The sequence below is a fragment of the Sorex araneus genome, chromosome X (assembly GCF_027595985.1).
Source record: "Sorex araneus isolate mSorAra2 chromosome X, mSorAra2.pri, whole genome shotgun sequence".
Classification (NCBI taxonomy): Eukaryota; Metazoa; Chordata; class Mammalia; order Eulipotyphla; family Soricidae; genus Sorex; species Sorex araneus.
Genome location: NC_073313.1, coordinates 119,409,356 through 119,422,379, shown reverse-complemented (window position 1 = coordinate 119,422,379; position 13,024 = coordinate 119,409,356). Strand labels below are relative to the sequence as shown.

Below are 13,024 nucleotides of genomic sequence, written 5' to 3'. Positions count from 1 at the left end.
GTGCTTGCAGGACCATATGGAATGCTGGAGATTTCCCAGAGCACCACAGGAACAACCCCGAAGTATTGAGATGGGAGTTGACTCTGAGCAACATTGGGTGTACTCCCCTAAAAGGAAACAAGCAAGAAACCAAACATCACACAGCACATCAGTTTGTATCTGAGCTGGGTGATAGTTCATGGTTAAAGTTGTGGATTTAAGAATGCACTGTCATACCATTGTTCATCAATTTGCTTAAGTGGGCGCCAGTAATGTCTCATTGTGAGACTTCTTGTTACTGTTTTTGGCGTATCGAATATGCCACGGGTAGGTTGCCAGGCTCTGCTGTGCGGGCAGGATACTCTCAGTAGCTTGCTGGGCTCTCCGAGAGGGACAGAGGAATCGAACTCGGGTCAGCTGTGTGCAAGGCAAACACCCTACCTGCTGTGCCATTTAAGAATAAGGCTAGGGGCTGGAGCGATAGCACAGCAGGTAGGGTGTTTGCCTTGCACGCGGCCGATCCGGGCTCGATTCGCAGTATCCCATATGGTCCCGAGAGCAACCACCAGGGGTGATTCCTGAGTGCAGAGCCAGGAGTGACCCCTGTGCATTGCTGGGTGTGACCCAAAAAGCGAAAAATAAATAAATAAAAAGAAAAAAAGAGTAAGGCTAAAATTGGATTTGGATTCCAGTTCTGCTAGCTGCCTGGTCTGAGGGTCCTGAGTCCTTTCCATGCCTCTTTTTCCCATTGGGGAAAAAAGCAATAATAGTAGCTCTAGGAGAAGTTTTATTAGGATTTATTGTGCTGATGGGCTGGAGCGATAGCACAGTGGTTGGGCGTTCGCCTTTCACACGGCCGACCTGTGTTCAATTCCTCCGCCCCTCTTGGAGAGCCCGGCAAGCTACCGAGAGTATGGAGCCCGCACGGCAGAGCCTGGCAAGCTACCCGTGCGTATAGGATATGCCAAAAACAGTAACAATAAGTCTCTCAATGAGAGACATTACTGGTGCCCGCTCGAACAAAATTGTGCTGATCCCCGGGAATCATAGAGCTCAGTGCCCAGCACAGAATCCTAAGCACTCATTGTTGTTTTTTCGAATTATCCTTTCACTACAGAGGTGGCCAGCCCTAGGCCATAGGTTTGTTGTTCATTAGTTGTTTCGCGGTGCTGGGGGTCAAACCCAGTATCTAACATGTCGAGCAACTCTTCTAAACTGGAGCCACATCCCTAGCTTCCTTAACCCACCAGATGTAGTCACTCGCCCTGGCCAAGGGCCTAAGTCATGCTGTGTCTCCCTTGCAATCTGCTCCCCATGATCACCCCTTTGCTCCTCTCTCCCCTAGGTGAATATCATCCCCATCATTGCCAAGTCAGATGCCATTTCGAAGAGTGAGCTAACCAAGTTCAAAATCAAAATCACCAGCGAGCTTGTCAGCAACGGCGTCCAGATCTATCAGTTTCCTACAGATGATGAGTCGGTGGCAGAGATCAATGGAACCATGAATGTGAGTACTGGGGGGGTGGGAGGGGACAGCGAATAGAATCGGTGGCCAGTAGCTCTTGATAACGACCACTCTTTTTCCAGAGTGGGTGGGAATGATGGGGTGGTGGAGTTGGTAGTAGGTTTGGATGTAATAGGAGGTACTTTCTCTTTGTTTAAAAAATATAGCTTTGCGGCTGGGGCAGTAGCACAGCGGGTAGGGCGGACGTTTGCCTTGCCCTCGACCAAGGTGGGTTCGATTCCCAGCATCCCATATGGTTCCCCAAGCACTGACAGGAGTAATTCCTGAGTGTATGAGCCAGGAGTAACCCCTGTGCATTGTCAGGCATGACCAAAAATAAATAAATAAATAGATAGATAGATAGATAAATAAATAAATAAATAAAATATATGGCTTTAAGCACGCCTTAAAGGCGGTCTTGAGCATTTTTTTTTCTGAAAAAAAGGGGAAGTAATAAGCCAAGAAATTTGGAGACGGATGCTGATGCTGGTGATATTTTCAAGTATCCAACCTCTTCACCTTCGGCTGGAGAGATAGTACAGCCGGTAGGGCACTTACCTACTGAACTCATCGAGTAACCCCTGAGCATCACCAGGTGTGCCTCCAAAACTAAACAAACACAAAATCCCTCACTATCATAGTTCAGGCAGCCTTTGATTTTTCATTTTCCAAGGAACTGTGAGAGAATCAACCCCCCTAAGCCTCCCTTCTCTTGGAGGGGAAGCTTCCTCCAACTCCTCAGAGATTGCAGAGATGACTCGTGGGTGAAGGGCAAGGAGAAGGGTGAGGCGAGGTTGGCTTCTGGGAAGTTCTGCACGGGTGGAGGGGGTGTGAGTTTCACATCTCTACCGAGAAAAGCCAGACAACCACCCAAGGTTGCTAGGAAAAGCAAACAGATCTTCTGCTTGTTTGTTTGTTTGGGGGCCACACCTAACAGTGCTCAGGGCTTACTCCTGGTGCTGTTCTCAGGGATCACTCCTGGCAGTGCTCAGGGGACCATATGGGATGCTGGGGATTAAATCCTGGTTGGCTGTGTGCATGGCAAACGTCCTACCTGCAGTGCTGTTACTCCGGCCCCAACCATCTTTGTGTTCAACCCAGACAAGGTCCTGCTCGTGCTAATCCAGCTGTTCCTAGGCTGGAGGGTCAATTGTCCTGCTGATCATCCATCCAGCTCTGCCCGGCGTCGGGTGAAGATGGATGGTCCTCCTATCCCATTTGTTTGGCAAATAGGAAGAGGAAATATTTTTTCAGTGTGTGTGCCTGCGCGCGTGCTTGCCTGTGTGTGTGTGTGTGTGTGTGTGTGTGTGTGTGTGTGTGGCAGGAGGTGGGGGTTGGGGATGAGGTTAGGCTGTGCAAGTGAATAATGATTGAAATCCACATGCTCTATTTCCTCTCCTCACCTGCCCGCCCCCATTCCGCCCACCCTTTCCCCCACTGGAGGAATGAGTAAGGAATGAGGCTGAGTCCAGCGTCTCTGGCGGCCTCACGTGGGGGTGTGGTGTGCTCAGAGACCAAATCTCCTACCGAGCTGGGAATGGAAGGCGACAGCTCATAGGGTTTCGAAAGCCACCGCCTTGTGAGCAGCTTTCTGGAGTGAGAGGCAACAGGTATTTCCTAATGACATATTACCCGGGTCGCGCCAGACTCAGGGAAGCCTTGTCAGCTTGCCTGCTGCCCACTGCGCTTGAGTCATCATTATAGCATCAGCTGCGCATGGATAGTTCACCCCGCTTCCAGCTATGGGCTCGCCTGCTTTCCTGCCCATTCGTCTGTCCCTTTTTGGTTCTTTCCCCTAACAGGGGTTAGGTGTGTGTTGCCGGAGGGCGAGGGAGGGTAGAGAGGGTTGGTGAGAGCCCCTGACCAGTGGTGAATACTGAATAACAAGGGGCTGGAGAGACAGTACAGCAGGTAAGGCATTTGCTTTGCTCACCGATGACCCGGGGTTTGATCCCTTGCACCACAGATTCCCAAGAGCTCCCTCCACAGGAGTGATGCCTGAGGGCAGAGCCAGGAGTAAGCCCCGAGCACACTCACGCGAGCATACTCACGCTCGGAGTGTTTGAAAGGAAACCAGCTGGTTAAGGTGAGAGAAATGGAAAGCGAATCCCTGCCTGCAGAATTCAGGAGCCTGAAGGGCCCCTGGTCTGGGGCGTGTGTGCCTGAAATGCCTAGTCACCTCAGAGCATCACCTCAGAGCATCGGGATCCATGGATGGCCCCTCTGGACCCTGGAGTTCCTAGGTCATTGATGGCTAGCTTTACTCTGCGCCGGTAGGGCCTAGGATATGCAGCAGTTTTGAGGGCTCTGTGTCCTCCAAAAGCACCCTGCTCTGTGGATCAAGACTAAACACCGCCGTGGGCTTTGGCCCTCTACTCTGCTCCAGCCTCCTGCAGCAGTCCAGGGTCACTGGCGCTCATGGGGAGTTTGAGAGCAGTGAGAAAGCCCTTGTCCAGCGCGCAGATCAAGGCTTGTTTGCTTTGTTTTTCCCAATAGTCTGCCTTTGTTTCCCACTGAAAGACGAGATGCGTGTGGACTTGAGGGTTAGTACTCCAATCGAAGAACATCATGCCATTAGACATGAGGGCGATCTGACTGCGACATCTGTCACGTCATGGATCGCCAGGGTTGATTCGACTCATGGAGAGGGGCCTTGAGCATGGCTGCAGCTAGGTTCCGGTGGTCTTCGGCCGCCGGGAGCTCTGCTCGGGGTGAGGAGGGAAGCTGAAGCCCATCCCCTCCGAGGGGCCCCAGGGAAGACAGCCAGGCGTGCGGGCAAGAGACTCTCTGCAGTTTAGGTAGTTGCAGTATTGTTAGTTTTAGTGGTATTGTTGTGCAAAATTTTTGCTCCCCACCATCGAAGTGCCCATGACCCTCCTCCACTATATCCCTTTGTCACCTGTAGTCCAGCCCTCGTTCCCTCGATCTCCTTCTCCCAAGCTTTCTCTTTTTATTTTTTATTTTATTGGTTCTACACTATTGGCTCTGAACTCAGGAATCTTTCTTGACGATGTTCAGAGGACCCTATGGGATGCTGGGGATCAAACCCGGGTCAGACAAGTGCAAGGCAAGTGCCCTACCCACTGTACTGTCTCTTCAGCCTACAGCTTTTACTTTTTCGATGCAATCCTTTCCCAACAGAGCTGTGCCCTCGGCAATCCATGTGGTACTGGGGATCAAACTCAGGGCCTTGTATATGCAAGGCATGTGCTTTACCGCTGGAGCAATCCCCCATGCCTAGGAAATATTCATGCATGTTTTTTGAGTGGGAAAGAGAGGGGTTGTCTGTCTCCCACCAAGTATGCCTGGGTTCTGGCATGCCTGGGGCAGGGGGGCCTCTATGAGAATGCTTCGCTTTGTGTTTTGTGGGCGGAAATAAAGGATGGGATGTCACCACTGTGATCATGGAGCCTGCTGGCTCGCCGCCGGAACAACTATATGAAAAGTTCCCTGGGTCTTCGGACAAGCCGTAATGCCTGAAGATGCAGCACCAGAAACCAGGGCTTGGGTGGTAGGAGGAAGGGGTGCTGGTCTTTCAATTCTGGATTTGACTCCAGCTCCACAGCCTCAGCCACCCTAGCCAATTATCGTGGGAACTGGATCGCAAGAAATGAAAGAAGCCTCTGGCCTAAGTGGAGAAGACCTACAACCATCGCTCTGCTGCCTAGCGGGGGATTTCATGGCAGGAAATGAAAGGGATGAGAGCTCAGCTTCCTGTGATGAGGGCTCAGAGTCCTACTAGGCAAGAAAAAGGAGTGAGAGCTTTGGTTTCACTTCTTACTAATTTTTTTTTCCTTTTTGGGTCACACCCGGCATTGCACAGGAGTTACTCCTAGCTCATGCACTCAGGAATTACTCCTGGCGGTGCTTGGGGGACCGTATGGGATGCTGGGAATCGAACCCGGGTCGGCTGCGTGCAAGACAAACGCCCTGCCCACTGTGCTATCGCTCCAGCCCCACTTCTTGATAATTTCAAGCAGAGCTCTCTCAGTTCCTCGGGTATATACTTATCCTATAAAATGTTCTGTTGTTTCAGTTGATTGTTGGTCTTTGAATGGGTCAAACCATAGCTAGGGAGCGGGAAGTGAACTAACTTCCACAGCTGGCTTTGAGGGTGATTTCTTGGCTGTGGTCCCCACAAAGGCATTCGGGACCAGTAAGAACACATGGTTGACCACAGGGGCACTGGGATACCTGCAGGCCTACGCCCATTCGTTCTCCAGAGGCAACAGTGTCATGGTCGTAGCTCATAATTTTGTGGGACCCCCCAAAGGTTGACTGGAGAGGGGATCAGGAAATGCTGTTGTTCAGTGGCCAAAAGGAGCTAAAGATGGCAGCCAGTGTTACCAGCAGCAGGAGTGACAAATGCTCTCCACCCTGAGAAGGAGACACATCCCATGGGGAGATTATCAAGAGAGGAAGAAAGTGTCCTGAACTGCCTTGGCATAAACTTTGAGTGTAATGGATGTAGTAGGGCCAGAATAGAATCATTAATGTCATTGGGGTCGCTGAATAACCTTCCAGGATTCCACGAGAGGGCAGGGAGAAAGTATAGGAAGGCCTGAATGTGATGACCTCAGTTCAGTTCCCAGCACTGCATATATAGGGTCCCCTGAGCACCACCAGGAGTCACTCCTGAGCACAGGAGTAGCCCCTGAGCACCCCTGGGGGTGACCCAAAAGAACTGCAAAGAAAAACACCCCATCAACCTAATATCCTAAGAAGGTGTAAGGAAGTCATGAGGTAGGAAAGGGAGTCAATCTGAGAACAGCTTCCAAAGAGGATGGTTACCAGCTTATAGAGTTTCTTGAGACTGATGCCTCTGACATTTTGGGGCCCCCTCAGTGGTAGTCTCCTGGGTGAGAGCTATAGGGACTCCCCAGAGAAGCCTGTCACATAGATTCTAGCAGCTTTTCTGTTTGGCATCTCTTGGGGTGTCCTTGGACTCATGCATTTTTTTTTTGCTTTTTGGGTCACACCCAGTGATGCTCAGAGGTTACTCCTGGCTTTGCACTCAGGAATTACCCCTGGCAGTGCTCAGGGGACCATATGGGATGCCGGGGATCGAACCTGGGTCGGCCACATGCAAGACAAACGCCCTCCCGCTGTGCTATCGCTCTGGCCCCTGGACTCATGCATACTAAGTATGACTCCTGTCCATCTCTCAGAGGGCTGAGAAAGTCAAATGGATGGCCTGGCTTTGAGGTTGATGCAGTGGGTAGAACCTAGGGGTGTGCTGGGTGAGGTGGTGGGAGTTTTGTTTTCTCTGTCCGCTTAATCCCACCGGTTGTCCTGGAGGAGATGCCGCAAGAGCAGCAGAGATAGGCCTAACCATCTCCTGCCCTTCATGGTTGGTTAGCTCCCTTCCGAAGGATGACATCCTGGGTGCCTTCCAGCGAAGTGAGGGAGGGCAGGCATATTCTATTCCCTGGGAAGATCTGGGCGTGGGAGTTAGGAACCTGGGCAGCTAGAAGGGATAAAATGTCAGCTGGGGAAGGTAGAAGGGAAGCGAGTGACCCTGCGATTCCCACTGACTGCTTTTGGGAGATAAAAATAACAGTCTCCAGGGAGTACTGACATTTGCTCGTGTCTCCGTTCTTGTCTTGGATTTTTCCCCTCTTTTTCCTCTTGAACCTGCCCCGTTCCTTCTAAGGCACCTTCCTCCTGTCACGTTTAAGTAGAACACCCCAAAAGGAGAATGCACTGCCGTCACTGTCCTTGGGTTCATTGGGGTGACATGTCTGAAGTCTTCATTTGGGAGGAGGAGAGGGGTCTCGGTAGAGAAGGAAATGTTTTCCCAGGAAGTGTTTTGGAGCACAGCTGAGTCTCTCCGCTTGTTTTTGGTCCCCAAGTAGGAATGTGCTGGGGCCGTGGGTGGAGATGTGGTCAGATGCCCTGGCCCTCAGACAGGGGCTTTTGGGAATCTAACAGTCCTCCCTCTGCCACAGTGCTACATCTGTTGCATGCACAGTTAACCCTGCAGGGCTGATAAGTCATTTCCTACCTCCTTGGGGCTGGAGCCGTAGTACATTTGGGAAGGCACTCACATACAGTTGACCCAGGTTACATCTAGGGGCTTGGGGTTCCCTCTAAACCACCAGGAGTGGATAATCTCCTGAGCACAGTACTGGGCATAAACCCTGTGCACTACTGGGTGTGACCCAGACACTCCCCCTAAAAATGTCCACTTGGTAGGGGGGTTGGCAGGAGGGAAACTGGGGGCATTGGTGGTGGGAAATAGACACTGGCTGTCTGAAAATTGTATGACTGAAACCCAATCATGAACAAATTTATAACTCTGTATCTCATGGTGATACAAGAGGAAAAAAACCACTAACAAAAATAATCCGCTTCTAATAGCAGGCTGGAGCAATAGCACAGCAGGTAGGGCATTTGCCTTGCACGCGGCCAACCCGGGTTTGATTCCTCCGTCCCGCTCGGAGAGCCCGGCAAGCTACCGAGAATATCCCACCCACACGGCAGAGACTGACAAGCTACCCATGGCGTATTGGATATGCCAAAAACAGTAACAACAAGTCTCACAATGGAGATGTTACTAGTGCCCGCTCGAGCAAATCGATGAACAACAGGGTGACAGTCCGACAGACAGTCGGTTCCAATAGCAAAGTTGTAAAGGTTCAGTGAAATGAGCTGGAGAAATGACTTAAAAGACTGGAGTACATTGCTTTGTATGTGGAAGCACCAAGTTTGAATCTCAGCACCACATGGTCCCAGGAGCACTGCTGGGTGTGGTCCCCAAGCCTTGAGTCAGGTGTTGTCCCCAAACCAAATCAACAAACTCAAAAGATTCAGTGGGATGATGCAACACAGATGCCTAGAGCACAGTACCTAGAAGCTGAATACAAGGTGGAAGCCATAATACACAGTGGGTAAGGTACTTGCCTTGCACACAGTCGACCTGGGTTCGATTCTTGGTCCCTGGATCATTGCCAGAGGTGATTCCTGCGTGCTGAGTTAGGAATTATTCCTGAGCATTTTTGGGGTGTGGCCCCAAATCAAGAGAACAAACTGAAGAACTGAGTACATTGCTGTGGTTGTTAATAAAGTTCTGTAGCTATTAATCCGCTGGGTAACATTATTGTCAGCTGTTCTGGGAAACCTGCTTTATTTCCCACAAAGTAATTTTCCTCAGGGCTAGAGAGCTATTACGGCAGGTAACGGACCTCCCTTGCATGTGGCCAACCTGGGTTTGGTCTCTGGCATCACATCTGGTCCCCTGTGTACCACCAGGAGTGATTTTTTTTAGTGCAGAGCCAGGAGGAACCTGTGAGCATTGGTAGGTGTGGCCCAAACCACCACTACTCCCCCCCCCCCAAAGAAACCCCCACAGAAGTTAATGTTTCTGCAGGGCTTAAGCCTTCACACATCATCCCAACTTTCTGTATGGTCACTATCGGCATGTGACTCTCCCTTAGTTGCCCGATGGCACTCGCCTAGGACAATCTCCAATCTCTTCCCGTGTTGTATTCTTAATACCTGGCACCGAATAGCAATGAAGCAAACATTTCTAGAATGGAAGAAAGAGCAGATTGGAGCAGAATACCTGATCTGCAAACCTTTTTCTCTTAAGCAGGCTAAGAAAACTTATTCCTATAGACCTGGGGCTGGTAATTGGAGAGCGCTGTGGGGTGAAGTCCCTCCCCTTGGGGTCATCTGCTTTGTGAATTCTTTTTTGTTTGCTTGTTTGGCGGGGGGAGGGCACATCTTATGATGTTCAGGGCTCTATGCTCATGAATAGTGAGCAGTGTTCCGGGGACCATATGGGATGCCAGAGATCAATCCCTGGTCTGCTGTGTGCTAGGCAAATGCTCTACCTGCTGTACTGTTCCAGGCCCCAAACTTTTTGCTTGTGTTTCTTTGGGTGACCACACCTGGATGTGTTCAGGACTTACTCCTAGTTGTGTGCTCAGAGGTCTCCCCTGGCAGGGTGTGAGGGGGGGAATATGTTGTGCCAGGGATTGAACCTGGGTCGACCATGTGCAAGGCCAGAGCCCTGTCCACTATCTCTCACCCTGTGAATTCTTTTTAATTCAGTGGCTTTGCTGGGTCAGGGGTCATTCAGCACTGAAAACCTGCCCAGCTCCCTGTAGAATAGGGCTGGGGTGGGCTGTGTTTCCCAGGCCACTCAGGGTTGACTTGAAGACGGCTGCCTCTTCTCTGGCCCATGAAGCCTTCCTCAGACCGTTTAGCTCCACTTTCAGTTTGCTCCTGGACATCCTTCCCACTCCTCTTTCCCCGTTCCTGCCATTCAAGGAGTCTTTATTTAGCACCTACTGTGTGCTGGGCAGCTGGACGGTAAGTATAGGCGGACAGCAAACTTCTAAACCCAAGAGTTCAGGGCAAGCACATGCTGAAGGGCAGAATGAGATCAAATCTCTGTGTGATTTCAGTGTATACCCACTCTAGGTACTCTCACATCCCAGGGCTGAGGGGGCTTTGATCCCACCTCTTTTGATTCTCCTCTAGTCTCTCCATCGAGACATATCCCTCATATCTCCCTCCCCTCCCTCCCTAATACTCTTCCCCTTCACAACAGTGAACACAGCACTGCTAGTTCATCTGTGTCACTGCTTCGGCTCCTGCCCGTTTTGTGGCTGTGTCTGTTTTGCCCTGCCTTGGATTATATTCTTGTTCCCTTTTATTTTCTTTTTGGGTCACACCCGGTGATGCACAGAGGTTACTCCTGGCTCATGCACTCAGGAATTACTCCTGGCGGTGCTCGGGGGACCATATAGGATGCTGGGAATCGAGCCCGGGTCAGCCGCATGCAAGGCAAATGCCCTACCCGCTGTGCTATGGCTCCAGCTCTCCTTGTTCCCTTTGAAGATGAATTTCTGAGCAGTGGAAACTTAGCCCAGGCCACTCATAGCCCAGACAGGTTCTGAGCGGAATCAGTGTTTGTGGTGTAAATGATGGGGTGGCACTCTGATGGGGACCATGGACAAGGACCGTGTTTTCCGTTGGGGTGCTCAGTGCCTTCCCCCTGGAGTTCTGAGCTTTTCTGAACCTTCTTTTTCAGGCCCACCTGCCTTTCGCTGTCATCGGCAGCACAGAAGAGCTGAAGATAGGAAACAAGATGATGAAGGCGCGCCAGTATCCTTGGGGCACGGTGCAGGGTGAGTGCATGTCCGCAGGAGAGAGTCTGAAGTCATAGCTCCGGTCGACCCAGTCACTAGGCTACCATCAGTCCCTTATCTCTCCTCATTTGGCTTGGAACTCCAACAGCCAGGGGTGGGTGACTCTCAGTCAACCCTGGCTCCAATATTCTGGCTTCTCTGCTATCAACAAAGCTCCCTTTTGTGTTAATGGGGGAAATGTTGCAGCCCAAACAAAGGCCCCCTTGAAATCAGAACCATAATAAAGCTCACCAGGCAGTTACGGGACTAAGAGGCAAGCTTTTGCCTTTTCATCACTGAGAAGATTGAAAGCAAAACAAAATGGGGTCAGAGAGATAGGACAGGGCTTAAGATACTGGCCTTGCATCTAACCGACCCCAGTTCGATCTCGGGAACCTCATAGGGCACCCCCTCCAAGCCCCAGCACCACCAGGAGGGACCCCTGAACACTGCCAGAAGGAAGTTTGAAGCATCATCAGGTATGGTCCACCTCAAAAAATGAAAGCAGGGGCAGGAGAGATAGTACTGCAGGTAGGCCACTTACCTTGCATGGCGGCCTACCTGAGTTCGACCCCCAACATCCCATATGGCCCCCTGAGCACCACCGGGAGTAATTCCTGAGTGCAGAGCCAGGAGTAACCCCTGAGCATTGCTGGGTGTGCCACCCCCCACCAAAAAAAAAGCAAAGCAGAAGAACTACAAAGCAAAATTACTACCTATCCAAAACAAAGAAAGGCAGTAGAAATGAGGGCCAGGAGGAATGGTCTACAGTTGGACGCTTGCCACAAGTGGGGGGAGGGCAATTAAGATTGAGAAGGGACCAGTACAACAATAATAGTTAGAAATGAGCACTCTGGCCAAGAACTGAGTGTTTAAAGGAGGTAAAGGGATATACATGATCACCTTTCGGTACCTATATTGTTACATTGCTATATTCAGTACCATAATGTCAAAAGGAGAGAGAGGAAGAAGATGATGATGAAGAAGAAAACTGTCATAGAGGCAGCCTGTGGGGGTCAGGGAGAGGAAGTGTTGGGAGGAAAACTGGGGACATTGGTGCTGGGAAATGTACACTGGTGAAGGGACAGGTGTTGAATACTCTATGACTGAAACCAAATCATGAACAACTTTGTAACTGTGTATCTCACGGTGAATCAATTTAAAAATAAAGAGAGCCAGGGAGTTGGGTCTCTTATCTCAGCACACGCTTCGCATGCAGAAGGTCTGGTCTTCTATAAACTTGTCCCCACACACAAAATAATTTAATTTTTGGAGCTGGAGTGATAGGGTGTTTGCCTTGCATGCGGCCGACCCAGGTTCAATTCCCAGCATCCCACATGGTCCCCTGAGCACCACCAGGAGTAATTCCTGAGTGCATGAGCCAGGAGTAACCCCTGTACATTGCCGGGTGTGACCCAAACAGCAAAAAAAATTATTTTTTATTTGTGTGGGACAGGACCTCCAAAACAGTATTCATGGTGCCTGGGGCCACTTCCGGGGATACACGTTCAGCGGGCGCAGCGGATAGGAACTCACCCGGGGAATGCAGTGCTGCTCAGACCCGATGATGTCGGGGTCTGTGTGGGCCTCCCAGGTAGGAGTCAGGGGACCATATGGTACCTGGTTTGAAACTGGGTCCAGTGTGTCCCAAGCAAGCAAGCAAGCAGGCAAGCCAAGGGTGAAGATTTGCTGCTGCTGCTCAGTGCCACGGATTACCCAGGCCACACTGACAGTGCTCGGGGACTGCCCGGGACACCCCTGGCTATGTGCAGGTTAGGCATGCGCTCCAACTGCTCTACTGTCTCCCAAACCCCTACCTTCAAATAATGTCTTTCCCTTTTTTTTTGTTTTGTTTGGGGGTCATATCCCTCTGGTGCTTAGGACCTACTCCTGATTCTGTGCTCAGAAGTGATCCCTGGTGGTGCCTGGGGGGTTATATAGTGCTGGAATGGAACGGAATCCATCCTTCCTTCCTTCCTTCCTTCCTTCCTTCCTTCCTTCCTTCCTTCCTTCCTTCCTTCCTTCCTTCCTTCCTTCCTTCCTTCCTTCCTTCCTTCTTCCTTCCTTCCTTCTTCCTTCCTTCCTTCCTTCCTTCCTTCCTTCCTTCCTTCCTTCCTTCCTCCTTCCTTCCTTCCTTCCTTCCTTCCTTCTTCCTTCCTTCCTTCCTTCCTTCCTCCCTCCCTCCCTCCCTCCCTCCCTCCCTTCTTCCCTTCCTCCCTCCCTTCCTCCCTCCCTCCCTCCCTCCCTCCCTCCTTCCCTCCCTCCCTCCCTTCCTTCCTTTCTTCCTTCTTCCCTTCCTCCCTTTCTTCCTCCCTCCCTCCCTCCCTCCCTCCCTCCCTTCTTTCCGTTCTTCCTTCCTCCCTCCCTCCCTCCCTTCCTCCCTCACTTCCTTCCTTCCTTCCTT

At 51.1% G+C, this 13,024-nt stretch overlaps 1 protein-coding gene across 2 annotated transcripts in view; it reads left to right on the top strand.

The window, feature by feature from the left end:
• Positions 1–13,024, top strand: part of SEPTIN6 (septin 6) — a 138,676-nt gene that overhangs the window by 78,855 nt on the left and 46,797 nt on the right. For both annotated transcript variants that reach the window (XM_004614456.2, XM_055121016.1), the window contains exons 5-6: positions 1,325–1,486; positions 10,524–10,620. In XM_004614456.2, coding sequence (XP_004614513.1) covers positions 1,325–1,486; positions 10,524–10,620 — 259 coding nt within the window. The remainder of the gene's footprint in view (positions 1–1,324; positions 1,487–10,523; positions 10,621–13,024) is intronic.